The sequence below is a fragment of the Lonchura striata genome, chromosome 9 (genome assembly GCF_046129695.1).
Source record: "Lonchura striata isolate bLonStr1 chromosome 9, bLonStr1.mat, whole genome shotgun sequence".
Taxonomy (NCBI): domain Eukaryota; kingdom Metazoa; phylum Chordata; class Aves; order Passeriformes; family Estrildidae; genus Lonchura; species Lonchura striata.
The window spans coordinates 27,514,887-27,534,041 of record NC_134611.1 but is presented as its reverse complement, the minus strand read 5'-3'; the positions used below and the strand labels follow the sequence as shown (position 1 = coordinate 27,534,041).

Here is a 19,155-nt window from a genome sequence, read left to right as displayed (position 1 = left end):
CTGGGCCTTCCCCACTTTTCCTCCAAATGTGAGTGAGAGGGAAAGATGAAGCTGCACTGCAATGCTGTGCCTGGCCTTGCAAAGGAGCTTTCCCTGATCTGATGAAGAGCATCTGTCTTCCAACCAGGATTAAACTACAAATGTCCTTGGTACACACTCTACACAAGCACCCCCACAAGCTGAACACCCCACTGGTGATCTCAGTACCACTTCCCAGCACGTCAAAGGCAGCTCCAGGTCAGCAGATGATCTTTCCAGCAAGAGTAGACTGGGCAGGAACTGCTGCATACTCATGCAAAAATGCATTGCTCTGGGGGTTTTCTTGCTCATCTTTAGCTCTGTGTGGGCAGCACACACACCAAAGGGAGACCTCAGTAAGTAAAGCCCTCAGGTATGCTAAACTTGTTTTCCATTCCTCCAGGCACCGGGAAGATTAAGCAAGTAGGTGAAAGTTGCATAAAAAAACTCAATCTTCTCTCTAGGACCAATAAATATAATTCATTTGCAGGATCAAAGAACACTTTTTTTTTGTCCCCAAAACCAGAAGGCATTACCATTTTTGTAACTATAAACTGCAAAGATTTATCACCATTCCTTGGCTGTCTCTGAAGAGCAGCTTTGTACAGGTGGCAGGTGATTTGCAAGAAAACCTCCTCCTAGGAAACACATATGCCAACTTTTGTTGAAAAGCTTCCTAAGAGATGAAAAGAAAGAAATGCTGACGCAACAGCAAGAGCTGTTTTAGCAATTAACCAAATCACTTCAGTCTCCCTTCTCTCCTTATGTTTAACTCTTAGATATGCAATGGGTGCACAACTCCTTCATGGGTTTTATCTCATCCATCACCATGAGAACTTCAAACTCACAAACTGAAAAAAGCAAGTTATTGCTTTTCAGTTTGCATTACTAATTCTAAAAAGAATAAGCCTATAATTTTAATTGCACTGGAATGCACTAGCTCCATCTTCAGCATAATACATGGGAAATTTTTACTTTCACATTTTTTTAACAGCTTTTTGTGATTAAAAGCTTTAAAAAGACAAAGAAGTGGACCACTTATCAAGTTATTTTTTTAGTCCAGATCTATCTGTTGCCCTTGAATCTCCTTCTAGGCTAGTCAAGCAAATGCATAATTATCACTTGGCCAATTTACTGGGTTATGCATTTAAAAAATCATATCTCATTATTATTCCTTATGCAAAGTTAGCTAAAACAAGCTAGGACAGCTCAATCTCCAAATAAAGAGGTTTTGCATAAAGTAAAACTCTGCAAGAATTCAGTTTTTTAACTTAAATACAGACACTAATGTCTTTTCTAAGAAAGCCCTCCCCCAGAAATGTTCTCTGATCTCAACCTTTTTCTCATTCCTTGCTTACCTAATGAGCTGCTCCTATGTGCAAGACTGTGGTAAGGACATTTACCACACAAGACATAAAAGTGGAAATTTCAAATTCCTTTTATAGAAGTCTGAGTTTTGAATGCTTACAGTAGCTTCTCATAATCCAAAGTCCACACTTTTGAGTTTGTCTTAGCATCAGAGAATTCCAGAACTGTTTGAGTTGGAAGGGACTTTAAAGCTCATTCCACCTCCTGCCATGGGCAAGGACACTTTCCACTAGACCAACATTCCTCCAACTTGTCCAACCTCAGCCGTGGACACTTCCAGGGATGGAGCAGCCACAGCTTCTCTGGGCAGCCTGTGCCAGGGCCTCACCACCATCACAGGGAGGAACTTCTTCCTAAATTCTCATCACAGCAGTTCTTCTAAAAAAAGTTTTAGGATGTTTCCAAAATTGTTTGTGACTAATGTAAGTATGTCCCCCGTCCCTGGGCTGTGCATCCTGGTGCCTCTTTCCCACCAGCCAGCACTTACCTGGCCCCAGGCACACCTCAGTATCACCAAAGCCACCAAAATGTTATCTTTCCATCAAATTAACTGCTGGCACTTAAGCAAGCAAACTGTAAGTAAGCAGCCTAGTGCTGCACGGTTCCTTGGCTCCAGCTGCAATAAGTGGGCAGGGCTGAGAGACACCAGTGTACCTCAGAGGCTGTGAAGTCACACCTTCATTCCTTGCTGCCCAGATTTCAAGCACTCCACTGAGCCCCAAGACAGCTATTCTGCAAGGGCACTGCATGATTCACGAACACGAAATGCTTCTGCCTTGCACTCTGTTGTCACAGCAACTGAACACAAAGCACGACTGTCAGCATCAAAGCCTTGGGTGGTGGAAGAAGAGAGAGGGAAAGCAGCAGGTGTCCAGGACAAAAAATGGTCTGGCAATACAGTACAAACTTACACGGCAAGTCTTGGAGCAGCTCCTGACAGAAAACCCAAGCCCCCACCAGCTCATCCTTATGGCTTTACTTCATTCTGGAGAATTACAGAATGGTTTGGATTGGAAGAGATCGTTAAAGGCCACCCAGTCCAACCCCCTGCAAGAAGCAGGGACGTGCAGGTGGCTCAGATCCCCATCCAACCCAGCCTTGAATGCTTCCATCCACCACCTCTCTGGGTAACCTGTTCCACTGTTCTCCCACCCTCATTTCTTCCTTATGTCTAAATGAATCAACCCTGCTTTAGTTTAAGAACATCACCCCTTGTTCTATCACTTTTAAAAGGTCTGTCCTAACCTTTCTTCTTAGTTCCTGTTAAGTACTGAAAGGAAGAAGTTTAATGATCATTTGACTGTACCTTGATAACATACCTCCGAAAAACAGTGGTGTGTATTCTTTAGGCACAGTAAATGAAAATTTTTCAGGAATTCCTTACCAATTATTTATTAATCCTATTTTTAATTACTGTTTTGGAATGGCCACTAATCATTTCCAATAAGGATATGAATCTTCCCCTTTGGAATCTTTAAACATGCAAGGAAGGATGCAAAGAAAGCACACAGACCCAGGAGTTACACGCTCTTTTAACTATTAATGCTTGCTTACACATCAAAGCAAACCTCTGCTACTAGAACTTAATTAATTAACCATTACCTCTGTGATAAAAAGCATATGATGTTCCACTCTGCAAACCATAGTCACTTGGCCTAAAGGCTCTTTCTCCTCTGCAAGCAGATGCAAGAATAAAGAAGTGGCTCCAGCATCTACCTCAGAAGCAGGACATTTGGAAAGCCACTATGGATTTTTTCTTATTTGTTTTGAGGCTATTCTTATTTTACACCTGACAAGTCACCCTGTAGTACCACTGAAGCAACTGCCACTTCTTTCCCAAGGGTAGCCAAACGTCATGTAACTTGATGAGGAACATACACCACCCTTAACAGGCTCCATGCCCACCATCCAGCCAAAACCTTTTGCAATCCATTGCCATTTCTGGAGAGTTACCTCTGCTGAAAGTCAGCTTTAAGACATCAGCAGGAGAAAAGCAAAAATTGGTAGATTTCAGCTGTCTGCTTTAAAATAAGCTTCCCTTGAGCACAGGTGGCTGAGCAAAGCAAGACCAGAGACTGTTACAGGAGCACACACTTGATTTCGCCATTCACATTTGCATTAGTTTAAAACAGTCTGGACATTTTTGGTGGGTTGAGGAACCCAGAGGCGGCTTCTGAGAGAGAAGCTGCTCAAAGCTTCTACTGCATCCAGCAGAGTCAATCTCTGAAGGCTCTGACGATGCACATGTTGCTGGCCCAATTGGAGAAGTTGGAAATGCCTCTGTGATGATGTATTTAAGAAGGAAAAATAACACATGCCGTTTTTTAGTTCTTTTTCAGGGGGTGGTGGGGTCCGGGCCCTCCTGGTACTGGGGCCATAGCGCCAGGAGCACACGGCTGCTGCCACCTTGGCACAGCTCACAGTGACCTTTGCCTGCTGAGCTGCTTTTAGCCATCCATGCTGCGAGCACGGGGCAGAGGTGGCGGCAGCAGCTTCTTTTCAGCACCCCACATGAAGAGAGGCGCTGAACGGTGCCAGCGCTGGGACCACAGCGAACAATTCCCCGATAAGGAGCCCACATGAGATCAACCTTTCAGCACTGCAAAACCCTGTAAGAACTTTTCAATTGATAGAGCTTGAGAACAAATAAACCTAGTAACAACATTTTCCTGAGTCAGAGAAAAGGAAAAGGTGAAGACACATGAGGAGAACAACACGGTGACACTAAGGTCAGTGAGAGTAAAAAAGGTGCTCCAAATGTCAGAGCTGAGATTCTTCTGCAAGCCATGGTGAGGACTATAATACAAACAACTCTCTTCCTGTAATTCATGAAGTGCATGGGGGGGATGCAGAGATCCACCTGAAGCCCGTGAGAAAAGGTGCTCATGCTGGAGTGAGGGGATGCTGAAAAGCTCTAGAGACCCAAATAGAGAAAGGCCCTTGCTTCCAGAGATAGAGGACCCTTGCTTCCAAACTATAACAGCTCATCCTTAATAGACTACACCCCATGAACTAAAAGGACACATGCCATGTAGTTTGGGAAGACTATTTTTCCTGTGGGAGGACTCCCAGCAGGCCAGGCAGGACTACTACTCATGAAAATTAGAACCATATTGGAGAAGTTCACAGAAAACTCCTCTCCCATGGGAAGGACCCCACAGCATAGCACAAGAGACTTCTCTCCCCGAGCGAACTGAAGAAATATTTTTAGAAGTGACAAACTGACTGAAGACCCCATGTTTTGCTTCCCTGCACTGTCAGTGGGAAGGAAGGAGGGGCTGGAAGGGAGAAAAAGGTGTTTTAAAGGTTTATTTTAGTTCTCATTACCCACTTTTAATTCTGTTAATGATAGATTTTCTTTATACTGTTTAAATTTAAATCTGTTTTGCCCTTAAAGTGTTTTTCTCCTAATCTTTATAATTTAGTCTTTCAGTTTTTTTCCTCCTCCTCTGCTCAGCTAAAGCAGAGGAAAAGAAGTGAATGATTTTTATGAGTGCCTGGCTTTTGGGCAGTGTCAAGCCACAACAACAGTCCAGACCCTTACCAGCAACAGAGAACATTTTACCCTGTTACACGTATCACACACACGGAGCAGAGATGTGAATCAAACCCTTCATGTCCTCCATAGGTCCAATGGCAACACCAACTCATTTCCTGGAGGTCTCTTCCCACTGGTCTCTTGTGGCTTCCCGGAAGGCAAGAGCAGCTTTCTGCAGGGGGCTGGAGGACACAGCAGGGCGCTGAGCACAGGGATGCCTGGTCCAAGCAGCTGTGTGTTTGTTTGCAGGAAGGACAAACGCCAGCGGGCTGCCAGCACTGCTGTGAATTTCAAAGCCTCACGCCATTTAGCCAGGCACAGCTCAAACTTTCCGGTACACAGCTCTAATGAAGCAGATTAACAACTCCAAATTCTGTCCCTTTGGCTGAACCACCTCTCTTCCCACAGCCCATCTCTGTAGCCCAGCATTCAGTACTGCTCCCATCGATGGGATCATCCTTTCAAAACACTTCATTCCCTCCCACTGCTTTCAAGTCAACTTTGACTTTTTCTGGGTAATAGCAATAAAGAAAATCAGAATCTGTAGGACAGAAAGGCTGCAAGACAGGGTCCCTCCCACCCACCAGAGCAGCATGTTAATGTTCCAACATACAGTTCACAAAAGAACGTACCACAGCCCTGAAGTTACAAAACAGACTGAATGGCTGATATGAAGAAGCTGATAAATTCACAGACAAATTAACGAGGAGACATATTCAGTACAAGGTTTCACAACAGGAAGAACTGAAATTCCTATACACATTTTTAACTTTTTCCACACAATAGTTAGTGTTACTGTCCAGGAAGAGATCAGTGTCAGACCACAGCACTGCTCTAACTGCATATCCAAATCCTTGATTAAATAACCATTAATTTGGTGAGTAATTACATCAAAACCAGAGCCAACTGCCTCAAGTGCAGCACAATACTAGCTCAGTACCTTCCCTGACACAAGAGTTTTTAAAAGGCCTGTACCCAGCTGGTGACTGTGGTGCTTGTGAACTGCCAATGCCACAGCTGCACCATAGCTGCTCCAAGGAATCTTCAACAGGGGCTATGAATTATGAGCAAAACATGACTTACCATCACAAAAACATGTTACTGCCATGTTTTTGCTTGAACTTGTAGAAAATCAAAGCACAGAAAGGCAACAAACCTGGCTTTGGGAATCTTGTGATATTCTTTCCCAGGGCTATGATTGTACTTTCAGAGCCATAGAAAAATGCATTTTCCTACAGAGTTCTAAATGTATCATTGGATATCAAATTAAAGACCTTCTAACAATGCCTCTTGGATTATTTTTTTAATTAAATTGCATACTCTGTACTCAAAAGCTGGTGGCAGTTTGCCAGGGAATTGAGAGAACCAATGTGGGGTGCAAAGGAGTGGCCCAAATTCATGATTCACAGCCTTTCCAGAATCTCCCAAAAAAGTTGGAGGCTTCCCAAAAGAGAGGTGAGCTTCTCCTGACACAGCTCCTACATTTTAAAGGAATGGAAGTATAGGAAAATAAGACTACAAGGAAACATGTGGCAGAGAAAATACATCTTAAGTTGCCAACAGTAAAAAAGGCCCTTGCTTCCTAAAAGTGCTGCAAAGCTTTTGGAAAAGTTCATGTCTGTATCATTACTTCCAGAATAATCTGTGCTTTGTTCCATAAGGAAAGAGGGTTTAGCTGCCCCAGGACTGTCTGTCCACCCCTGCAATGTGGGCCGGCCCTGGGGAGGGAGGGTGTGAGAAAGGGGCAGAGCACACAGGGATGTGTGCAGAGTCACTCTGCTTAGAAAGCACAAGGGCAGTGACTCGTGTAATGCCGGTCATTTGATCAGTAAACTCATGCCTGCAGAGCACGGATGGAGGGCACAAAAGCCATCCCAGTGCCCAGCAACCCTCCCAGCTCCACCTGCCACCCCAGAAGAGCAATGCAGGGAGGGCAAACAGGGCAAAAACTAAGTTTCATTAAGTAGATACTGCACAATGATAGTGGGTTGTCGCTTTATTTAGAGGTCACATTTCGCTCTGCACCAGTTCTGCAGCAGCTGCCCCATCCCTGCAGCCCCAACTCTCTTTACTCCAAGCTTTTAATAACTTCTTCACAACCCTGCTTGGAAGCAACAGACAAACATTTGTTTTTATGACCAAAAAAAAAAAAAAAAAATTGCTTCAATAGAGGAAAATGTGTAACAGCCCTTTGATGCAGGGCTCCCATCTCCCATCCCTAACACGTGCAAGATGAGAAACTACGGAATACTGAGCATTTATGGATTTTGAACTTGCACTCTATTTCTCAGTCTAACCAAAATGAAACCACCAGCACCTTGTCTGTACACGTGCATAAAGCATTGAGTGTAAAAGGGCAGCAGCAATGGTACCCAGGCAGGCCAAGGCTGCTGCCAGGACTAGAACTGTGGGAGATCTCAGCTAAAAAACCTTATCCCAGTCTGCACAGCCCAGGGACATCTCAGCACCAGGAATACAGGAGTAGGAAGGAGGGGAAACCCAGGAAGACTGCAAGGAGCTTCAGGAAGGAGAAAAAAGGGGACAGTAAACAGATCTGCAAGCTTTGAGCAACCACAGACTTCATCAACAGCTTCTTAGCAAGTTCATCAAGTAGATTGAGTGTTGAGAAATCCCTTGTCCTGTGTTACTCCAGCCAGGACAGCAGGAGCCATGAGACCAGGGAAGGCAGCCAGCAGAAGCAGCAGCTGGAAGGGAAGCATCAGTTGCTGTCCCACAATAAAAGGAGGCTGTGGGCCAAGCCCAGCACCTTGACAGCCACAGCCAGGAGCAGGACAGAGGGAGGCACACTGGATCCTCATAAATAACCCATGTTTTTTCAGAAGCTGAGAACCAAGGGCAGCCTGACCAGGGTTTCTCCCCAGGGAACAACCCTGCAAGCTGCTGGGAAGAAAATCCCATTGCAATATCCCAGCAGTTGGGAGAATGCAAAGGACTGCAGATGAAAGAACTATAAATAATCATCGTAATCAGAGCTGACCCAGGACATGAACATTTTCTTTTCTCTCAGTCAAACAGCCCCACACAAAACTGACATCAAGAAGCATTTTGATAGTACTTTTTCCAGAAGGGACTGATATTTTTCATTCCACTAATCTCAATAAGAGATACACCCAAAACAAACTGAGCCTTTCAATTACTTTACTGTATTTACAAGGTTGTGGAGTATAAGAAGGCACCAAGAAAACAGTCCTTTATCCCTCTTGAGGAGGTTCAATGCAGCCATTCCCTTAGAAAGACTGCAAGACACATTATCTTTTAATTTAAAGATAAGAAAGATTCACCTTCCTGAAATAAAGTATACAGGGAAGGGAAAAATTTTTAAAAACTTAAAAAACAACCTGTTAAGCGGCCCTGATATTTTCCCCCCACCAAAATAAACCAAACTGGACCAAGTGCAACATGCTGCACAAGCAGCTGCTCACTGTTGTAGGAACAAGGTCTTTTTTGATGCCAAGTAGGTTGAGCTATAAAGCACACTTTGAAAAAAAAAAAAAAAAAAAAAAACCACTTGTAAGAAGAAAAGCAGAGTGCTCAGAAGTGGGCTGGTGCCAAGCCCAAACTCCACAGTGCTCTCTCAGACTTGGAGCACCAAAAGGAATGAATATTTCAGCCAACTCATGGGGAAACCAAGGGCTACCATGCTCAGCCAGCCACTGCCCACTTGAACACACATGTGATGAGCAATCCCTGCTGTCAAGCAGATTTTAATATTTGATAGGTTTAAGGAAGTTTGGGATTTCTTTTTAGAGGTGATCTTTCCATCTTTCAAGTTCTCAATATATCATCTCTACAAACATCTTAAAAGTCTTCCCCTTCCCCCACAAAAACACCAAACCCCCAAACAACTGTACAAATCAGGCCTCAAACTCCCTGGACATGCACCTCCCATGTACAAGATGGTACTAGTCTACCCACCAAAGGAGAAAAAAAAAAAATAAAGTCCAATAATAGTTTTTGGAAATTATTTCTAAAAGAGGAAATTTTTTAATTCTCCATTGCTGAACACAGCTGTGTTGTCTCAGAACTGCAGGCATGATTACCACTGGAAACAGCCCTTTGATGACTATCACACTGGAATATCTAAAACAAGTAGAAGCATGGAAACAAAAAGTGCTTTGCCACCCAGTTTCAAACAGAATGCTGAAGACCACTGAATAATATATAAGGGGGTTGGTGGGAATTTGGGGTTTTTTGGTGAAAGATGTCTCAAATAGGGCTGGGCTGGTAGAAAGAAAGACTGAGGCTTTCTTTAAATTTAAATTAAATTGCCCTGTTATTTCAGATCATCTTACAGCTGATGAGCTTTCACCATTTTCCAAGCTGCTACGTGAGAATAATTCCTAGAAATTATGTTTAACCTCAAAAGTACCTAAAAGCCAACCAAGGCTACCTTTGGTCTGGCAAGCTACAAAAGGCAGCTTCTCCTCTCAGTATTCCTGGTCCTGTTTGACAACTGCACATGTCTACTAGCAGCAGCTCTCTGATCTCATGGAGCAGCTGGTTTGTTAGCAGCTGTCTGAAGCTCTCATCAGTGCTGATGTGACAACCAACATCACCAGCACACTGCTAAAAACCCAACGTTAATCATGGAATGCTGTGGACAATGAGAGCAATCCCCAGTACACCCTTTGGAAATGACTAAGAGATTATCCTAATTTTACAAAGTGTTTCAAACACAGCTAGTGATGTCCTCAACACAAGCAGCCACATTCATCCCTAACTTAAAGGCTGTAAAGCTTGATTTGAGACACACAGGGCTATGATGTATGTGGGGCAGAAAACATATTCCTATGTGTGGTGGGACAACAGACCCAGCAAGATTTGTGCAATTCATTATGAACTATGAAACTCATGTTATTTTCTGATCAAAACACACCATGGTAGCCACCAATAAGCAAGATCTCACGGTTAAGAGACATGTAATAGCAGGCTAGAATGGTTCTTTGCATGCCAGAGCTTACATGGGGGGCAGCAGCCCGGGGTGAGTTTCCAAGGGTTATTACAGACCAGAGATGGTGACTTAAGATGTGACACAACATGCTAGATCCCACATCCCAGTTAACCCATGGGAAAAACATGCAGCCAGAGGGAAAAATCACTCAGCATGGCCTCACCAGTGGCAGCGAGCATTGAATTAGTGCCCCAGGATACAAGCAGGAGGTCTTAGCCAGACAAAGGTGGTAAGCATAATGCTCACAGCCCTTCTTATGGTGAACCCAAGATCCAAGCTTCCCATCCCATCCATCTACACTGGCAATTATTTTCTCTCTGTGTTGTTTGCAGAGCAATCCCGTTTCTCATTTCCGTGGGAAGCGGCAGCCTGGGATTTTCACTTGTAGACTCAGAGAGGCTGCAAGAGCCTCCCAAAGCCTCAGGCTACAAGAGAAACAGTACCTAATAAGCCAGAAGCTTTTCAGCACTCTAACAATTCTGAGCAGCAAACTGTTTGGAAGGTTTAAACCTACAAAAGGAACTGAGTGTGTGAAAACCTGCAACTCTTTCTTCTACCAGCTCAGGGCAAGCACCACAAATAGCAGCTGGTTTTGCAGCAAAATACCACAAAGCTCCAGCTCTCTCAACCCCTAAAGTAAGTGCTCTGCCACGTATAGTATTCCCAAGGGCATCATGCAGCAGCATCAGCATCCTGAGACAGAGCAGGAGAAAAACTTGGGGAATTTGAAGGGTATGCAGGAAGTGATACCTTTATATAACTGCACTGAATAACTGCTGGCCACTAAAAGCCCTGATCTCTCCAGTACTCGTGTTGAAACCTGCAAAATGTAAATCAAGCCTTTGCGAGACCAACTAAAATAGCGTCTCCCCGAGGGCTCCACAAATACCACGGCAAAGCCCCGGCTCCCGACACGCCCTGAACACCAGCCTTGGAGCTGGAAATGCCCTCCCAACGCCTTAATTACCTCTGACTTTTTAAATTGCTGCTACACTAGGCAAAGCTTCACGTGCATGCACCCTGCTTGCTTGCCCTTGGTTTTACCATGGTGGTTCCCTAAGGAAAGCAGCAAACCACAGGCTCATAAAGTTTTAATGGGATAACTGGCAAACTGAGGGGAACACTGCACCGAATAAAACAGAGCAACTGCATCCCAGTGCTGTAAACTATCTATTTGATTTAAGTAACATTTTATAGCTCTCCCTCCTAGAAAAAAACCTGCTGGCTTTCTGTACTCAAAAAAACCTCTCGTCTGCTAAAAACAACAGGCAAATCAGGCCAGGCCTGAGCACAAGAACTGGCAACTCGCCTGGGTTTCCTTGTAAATGCCTTCAAATGGCAGTCATGCCTCAAACCATGCTTTGCCGGCAAAGTATATATAACCAAGCATCCTCGCTCTCCTCAGAGCCAAATAAAGGACTGAGCGGGTAGAAAAGGGGGAGGTGAAGCAGATGGGTAATTCATTTCTTTAGCAAGCAACAGCATTCACAAGTTTTTCTTTATATATATGACACCATCCAGCGTGGTGACCTGAGTTTCCAGGCTGGCCTGTAGTAAGCATTGCAGGAGCCAACACATTTTTAACCAAGGCAACCAGCAATTTCGTCTTTCTTCTTAAAAAGCAGCCTACCAGAGGGCTGCTTCCAGCAGGAAACAATCTCCTCTTCTGAGGCAATGACAGAAGAGGAAGGAATTGATCTTTTCTGCCTTCCAGATAGTCCTGAGCTCGCAGGCTGCTGATAAAAGCACGGCTGCTCTCAGTGGAGACGGAGTCACCTCACCATGGAGCAGCCACCAGCATGTGAGGAGGCTTCCTCTTTGTCCAAGGAACAAAACACCAGGATAGTCACAAATCACAGTAGCTGAAATCAAGCAAATCTGGCCAGAAAGTAGAAGCGGTGGGGGAAAATGAGAGGTAGCTCTAGCAGAGCTTGTTGGGAAGGGAACACAAAGGTATACGTAGAAGTGGATAAAAAAAAGTATAGAAACAACAGAAAGTACACAGAAAGCAAGAGTGAGAATTTTCTCTGAAAAATGATACAACATCTGAAAAAACACAAACTTTTGCCCCAACAAGAGCACCCAGTAACAAAAATACTCCATGTACCTCCATGCTGTCTCTTTTCCCCTTCTTCCAATGTTCAAGGGAGCATCTTCAACACAGGGTGTTGTTTCTGTGTGTCAGGGGTCTACAGCAATACTGTGCTCAAGCATATGCACACAAAGCACTGGGGAGGTGCCAGAACTATCCCAATGCTCCCAGGACAAGCAAACTGCACTGACAGTAAAAATAACGTGACACCCTGGCTTCAAAAACAAAGCAGACAACACACTGTAAGGCCTTGGCTTCCATCTTCTATTGGAAAGCTGGCACCACTGCCTCAAAGTTCCTTTTTTTGGGAATATATGGGAGCATAGTGGGAGAGCAGTAAGAAAAAAAAAAAAAAGACTGGCTGGGTCAAGTCTAAATAAGTAATAAATTCTGAGGAAATGGAAAATGGGGAAGCTAAGGTATACTCTTAAGTAATGTGGAAGAAAGGGCATAGCAATGCTCTTCCCTCCTCTCACTCACCTAATTATCCAGACACCACCCTGTGAACAGCTTCAGCTCCCCCATCTCCTGAAACACCCGTGCAAATTCATGTCTCCAGGCCTCTTACTTACTGGGTCTTAATACCCTCTCGTACAAAGAGAAATAGCCTTTAGAACTCCAGATGTTCCTGGTGCAGGGAATGGTAATTACCCCAATTCCCCTCTCCCCAGGGAGCACCCTAACTTCTGGACACAGATGTCATCATCCAAACTTTAATTCAGTAGTAGCAATCTGTGCTGTATTTTTCTGTATCAGGCTTTGTGCTGGCACCTAGTCCCAAAATAAAAGGTTTTTAAACTTGTTTTGAACTGCACATTGTAAGGAGATTCAAAGAAATCCACATTCACATGTTGGCAACAGACCTGCAGTTCTTAGTGACCTTTTGCAGGCCCCTCTGAAATGTTAATGCTGTTCTACACGGACTGAACATCTCTGGATGTTAATCAAGACATCTCAAACTGCCAAAAAGACTCAGCACAGGGCAGCATGTACATGAAACCTAGTGTCAGTGCAGCTGGTCCTGACCAGGTGCAAAACAGCATCAAACATTCAGGCCACCAGCACTTTCAGAAATTAAGGCAATTGCAGCATCAAATAAGGATACAGGTCTGAGCACAGAGCTTAATCCTCAAAGACCAGGCAGAACTAACTACATGAAAGGGCTTTGTGCCCCAGAATGCCTTTATGTCAAGCTCTTTGCCTCTTTCTCTTAGTGATGTCAATAATTAAGTGTCCCATAGACCATAGTGCCTGCGGGCACACAAATCCCAAAGGCAGCACCCAGCAGCTCACTCAGAGATGGTTTTAAGACCTCACAAAAGTAGCGAAGAGCAATGCTGCAGAGAAGTTTGGGCCATTTCAGGCTAAAAAGGCACTGTCAGTACTCAACAGCTCTTCAACCTGCCACAAACTCAGCAAAGGCAGAGAATCACACAGCATGAGTGCAGAGAGATAAATGCTTTGCTGCTGTCATCTTAAAATCAACTTCACCACCACTATGCCCACAACAAGCTTCTGATTCTTAAAAGCCTTTATACCAAAAATACCCCACCCAGAAACCTAACTAGGAAAAATCAGACCAAAAAAACCCCTCAAATATATCAAAGCCGATCAGGCAGCTTCTGCTTTAAAGTTGTACTCTACTCAAAAAACATGGAAAAGCAAATTCCCAACGTGCCCAGAGCCTGCAAACAAACCTGGAACACAAGTGAAAAGTGCTGCAGTGCTACAGTTATTTTGAAGATGCAGATGTTTTCAGTAAAATGTGTGCATTTCTTCAAAGCCCAGGACACAGAACACTACTCCCAGTACTGTTTTTCAAAGAACACCCATATATATATATATATGGATACACAAAACCAAGGACAGCAGGATTACAGATGGGTCTGTAAGTCTTGCCTTGATAATGAGAACTACAATGACTGTTATTAAAAAAGAAGTTGAGATCAAATCTTTGCTTTCCAGGAGTTTTGGAAAAAAAAATTCCTAATGTACAAAGAAAAGAAAATAAAGAGGGTCTAGAGGGACTATTAGATAACCTTATGTGGTGTATTTATGTTGAAACTCCAAACAAAAATAAACACTTTAGGACAGAGAGGCTTCTGGGGCACATGGATGTGCTCATCAGGTGACCCCTGGTACAGGACTCTGTGCCATCAACTACATCTCACCAATGCAGGTGCAAGCTCTCACAAGATCCAGCTCTCCAAGCCCTAACACCATTTTCCCCCTGAATTAGACTGTTATTGATACTAAACTTAACGCTCAACAGCTGCTCTTGATCAGAAGCTGTGAATGGCTGTAGTGGGCCTTTCTTTAAGATTTAGTTGATTTAATGGCATGAGGATAGTAAGTTGTGGTTTCAACTTTTTCTCAGCTGGTTTGTCTTCCAGTTCTAGAATTATTATCCTTCCTCCATGTCATGATAGCTAGAATAACTGAATGAACAGAAATAAAAGCTTGTTCACAAACCATAGTGAAGGCTAAAATACTTCATCCCAAAGAAACCTCTGGAATTGACAACCAGTCAGAAAATTCACCTTCTTTTTTTGACTGGCTGTTACAGTTCAGCAGCTGTTGACATGTCTAATGCACCCAGCAATTAAAGGACAACGCTGCCCCGGGGGTAAGAGGATATACAGCAGATGTGCCCTTGCACATGTGATGTCCCACAGTGCCTGCCACTTTTCAAACCAACATCTCCCACCTGCATCCAAAGCTTGTTGTCTGGAAAACTCCATGATCCAATCCTGAGCTTGGCTGCATTGGGTTACCAGTTGGTCTTGATCTTAAAGGTCTTTTCACAGAATCACACAGTGGCTTGAGTTGAATGGGACTTTAGGCTTCTCTCATTCCACTCCCTGCCATGGGCAGGGACACCTTGCACTAGACCATGTCGCTCCAAGACCCACCCCCATCCAACCTGGCCTTGGACACTTCCAGAGATGGGGCATCCACAGCTTCTCTGTGCCAGAACCTCACCACCCTCACAAGGAACAGTTTATTTCTACTATTTTTCCAACCTAAATGGCTGTATGATTCCCAGTGCAAGGGGTGGGACATGATCACTGCAACCTGCTCCACACATCCAGCTGCCTCTGGCAGCATGGCCTCTCCTCTCACAAACCAACAGCACCTCCGATGCAGACTGCAGGAGCAACCCTGCAATATTCACTGGAGAATGCTGAAAACCAAGTTTACCAAGCACTGTTGAGCAAATGTGAGCAAGCTATCAGCTGAGGGGTGAAGAACCAGCACAGGGCCAGACCCTTGGCTGAGGACATCCCAACACAACAATGGGTGCAGCCAGCATTCATTTAGACCTGGTGAGCATGGCTGAGGACCTGCAGAGCGGGGATTTGGTAACATGCCCTGAACACCAGACCACCCAGGGCCTGGTTATTGGCACTCACCCAGGCAGGGCCCCAGCAATGCCCAGTGTGCAGGTGGCCTTTCAGCACAGAACCACAGAATGGGGCAGGCTGGAAGGAACCATAGTGGGTCATTGAGTCCCACCTCCCTGCTCAAGCAGGGTCATCCCAGAGCACATGGCACAGGATTGTGTCCCGACAGGTCTGGAATACTTCCAAGTAAGAGACTCCACACCCTCTTTGCTCTCTGTTCCAGTGCTCAGTCACTGCACAGAAAAGCAGCTCTTCATGTTCAGGTGGAACTTCTTGGGCATCCATTTCTGCCCCTGGTCTCCTGTCCCATTGCTGGATCCCAGGGAGCAGTATGCTGTGTCCAGCCTCTGAGCCCTCCCTGCAGACAGGGCTCCTCTCAGCCATCTCCTCTCTAAGCTGAACACTCCCACCTCGTGAGAGAGATGCTCGAGTCCCTCCATCATCTCCACAGCCTCTGCTAGACCTGCTCGCGGTCCTAAGGAGCCCAGACCTGGACACAGCATTCCAGATGTGCCTCACTAGGCCTGAGGACAGAGGCAGGATCCGCCCTGGCAGAGCTGACTGCGTCGGTCCTAACGCACCCGGGGGCACCACCGCGCACAGGGCATGCTCGTGGGCCCCCGGTGTCCACCGGGACTCCCGGCTCTTGCTCGCAGAGCTGCTCTGCAGCAGGCCACCCCAGCCTGCGCTGGTGCCCGGGCTAGCTCTCCCTCGGTGCCCCGGCCCCGTCCCGCTGCCCGTCCTTACCGAGGTGCAGGGTGAGGTTGACGGCGGTGGGGTGCTGCACGCCGGCCAGCATGGTGCGGCTCTGCCACCAGGTCGCGTCGGCCGGGCTGTTGTAGTCGGTGAGGAAGGCGGCGCCATGGCTCAGGTGCGGCTGGGCGGCGTCGCAGAGGTGGCAGGACTGGGTGACGCCGGTGACCCCGGTCTGCACGCAGTACTCCTCGGCCGGCGTGCCGCACGTGTGCGTGGCCAGCACCGTCGCGTTGAACGCCGCGTTCACGAACTCGGGCATGCAGCGCTGCGCCCGCCCGCTCCGCTCCTCCGCGCACTCGTCCATGGCAGCGCCGCACCGCGCGGGCGCCCACAGCCACAGCACCCACAGCCACAGCGCCCAGCGCTCGCCGCCGGCCCCCATGGCGGGGCTGCGGCAGCCGGCGGGGGCACGCAGGGGCTCGCTCGCTCGCCGGCCGCGGGCTGAGACGGGCGAGGCCCGGCGGGGCGCGGCGGGGCGGGCGCGGGGCAGGCCGGGAGCGGAGTCCCGCGGCGTGCGGGCCGCAGGGCCCCGCCCCGCCGAATGCGCCGCCTTAAAGCGGCGATGGCGGCGGGGCCCGCCCCGGCGGCCGCGGCCCGGCCTCGCTCGGCGCGGCGTGAGGGACCAGGCAGGGCGCCGGGCCTGGCCTCCGCACCCGCACACCCCGCCATCTGCGCCTTTTGCACGGTCACGGAATCACTCCGGTTGGAAAACGCCTGCAGCACCATCGAGTGCAACCTTTCAGCGATCCCTGCTTGGTAACCAGACCACAGCCGTGAATGCCGCATCCGGTTGTTACTTGGACGCTTGCAGAGATGGGAACTCTAACACCTCCCTGGGCAGTCCCTTCCACTTCTAAGCCCCCTTGCTATGAAGAAATTGTCCCTAATGTTCAACCTGAACCTCCCCTGCTTAGGACTATTCCTCTTGTCCTGTCACTTGTTTACTGGGATAAGACGCTGACCCCCGCCTGTCCCTCCTGTCAGGGAGCAGGGCCAGAAGGTCCCCCCAAGCCTCCTCTTCTCCAGGCTGAGCCCCACCTTCAGCTGCTCCTGGTGCCCCAGACCCTTCCCCAGCTCTGTTCCCTTCCCTGGACACGCTCCAGCCCCTCAGTGTCCTTCCTGAACCGAGGGGCCCAAAAGTGGACACAGCGCTCACGGTACCTCAGCAGTGCCGGTGCAGGGGAGGAATCGCTTCCCTGGTTCTGCTGACCACACTGTCTGATTCCAGGTGCCACCTAGGCACACACTGTCTCATGTTCTGCCAGCTGTCCGCCACCACCACTAGGTCCTTTTTTCATTTAAATGCTTTTCATAGGGAAAAAAATGTTTCTTAAGAGATGCGAGAAAAACGGTTGTGTGTTCCCAGCTAAGCTATGCCAAACCTGGATGGTTTGCGCCATCCAAGGACATGATCCTAAGCAGATCTGAGGGGACCTACCTCAGCTACTGTAATTTTTAATGAACTTTTGGTTATTTCCCTACCATAACCCAGATCTCTGTTGCTTAGAGGCATCAGCTCTGTCAGATTTGGCCATAGCTATCCCAAGATCTTGTCTCAACTTTTCAGGTTGAGGAATTGTGTAAGTGTTGTGTAAAATCCAGAAATCATGTAAAGCCAAAATGTCTCTGCCCAAGGCAGGAAGTTAGACTTGATGACCCTTAAAAGGTCTCTTCCAAGCCAAGCCATTCTGTGAATCTATAAAACTGCTTTTACAGGAGAAAAGTCCCTCCAGAAGCCTTCCCAGTAAACAGGAAACTACTCCTTGAGAAAAAATTGATAGGGGAAGAAAGGCCTTGTAAACTTGGTTATATCCTGAGAAAGCCTGAATGCAGCCTGTGGCTGAAAGAACTGAAAAAATACAGTCTGTTCTGGGAAAAAATGCACATTGTTGTTTTAAAGTAAACACGTGTATCCTACAGAAGTCCTTGAATTGAGAGCCTGAGCCGGACTGTTCACAAGGTCTGCACAGCACATACTGGTCAGCACGCCTGGGAATTACCCTGCTGCTGGGGCATACTGTGTTCACATTCACATGTGTGGCTGTTGTTACACATCAGCGTGGTGACTGCTCTTTCTCACAGAGCTGTGGTGAGAATGTCTGTGCTGAGGACTCCCCTGACACCCCCAGCACCCGCAGAAGGGATGCAGAGCAGCACAGAATCGCTGCTGCCTCGCTATTGTTCAGGCTAGGATGACACATCTCCAGTGGAAAGTTGGATTTCCGCTGCTTCCCCCACTTTTCCTCCTTTTCTGAAAACAAGCCGTGTGTTGTGAAAGCAGCACTGAGCTGATGCCATCAGGGCAGGAACTCTGAGAACAGCGGGCTGATAGAGCTCCTCAGGTTCAGCAACAGCCTGGCTGGTGTCTGCAGCTGGAGTGGGCACAGAGGACAGGCAACAAGGAAGGCATGTGGAACTGCAGATGTGAAGAAGGGAGGGATTAGGACAGAGGTGGGAAGGAGGCAGGGACTCCAAGCAGGATCAAAGGGTGTTGCCACAAATCCCTATCAGTGATGCAATGAGATCATCTGTCCATATGCAGAAGGTTCCCATAGATAAAGGAAAAAAATTCAGCTTCACACAACATTCTTTGGTTTAAAGATAGTCTTAGTACTTAACCAAATAACTTACTTGAGTTTTTTAACTATTCGGTTTCCAACATTTTAAAATACCTATGTAGGACCATGCTCCACAGTTTATTTGAAGTCCTCCCTGACATTTTAATGGTACTGATTGTAATAAATCCTCACAAAGATATATTTGCTGATATTTAATATTTGACATCAAAATCCAGTCCATGCTCTTAATGCAATTTCACCTTAAAACACTCTGACAGATCAAGTGATGCAGTTATCTATCATTCAGTAAACCTACACTCATTTAACTGAAACCAGAATTAAATCTCATATCTCTGCAAAGACATGATTTGTGTTTTCCTTTTCCTTTTTTACCTACTGAAATAATCCATCAAAGCATTGTGACATATTCCCCTTAAACCCATTTTCTT

The 19,155-nt window shown here is 46.5% G+C and overlaps 1 protein-coding gene across 1 annotated transcript in view; it reads right to left on the bottom strand.

Annotated features, from left to right (window-relative positions):
* LAMC1 (laminin subunit gamma 1) overlaps nucleotides 1–16,594 on the bottom strand; it is a 66,267-nt gene extending 49,673 nt beyond the window's left edge. Inside the window, exon 1 of the mRNA XM_021525107.3 lies at nucleotides 16,140–16,594. Within this exon, the coding sequence (XP_021380782.2) occupies nucleotides 16,140–16,530 (391 nt within the window). The 5' untranslated portion in view covers nucleotides 16,531–16,594. The remainder of the gene's footprint in view (nucleotides 1–16,139) is intronic.
* Between the last annotated feature and the right edge of the window lie 2,561 nt (nucleotides 16,595–19,155).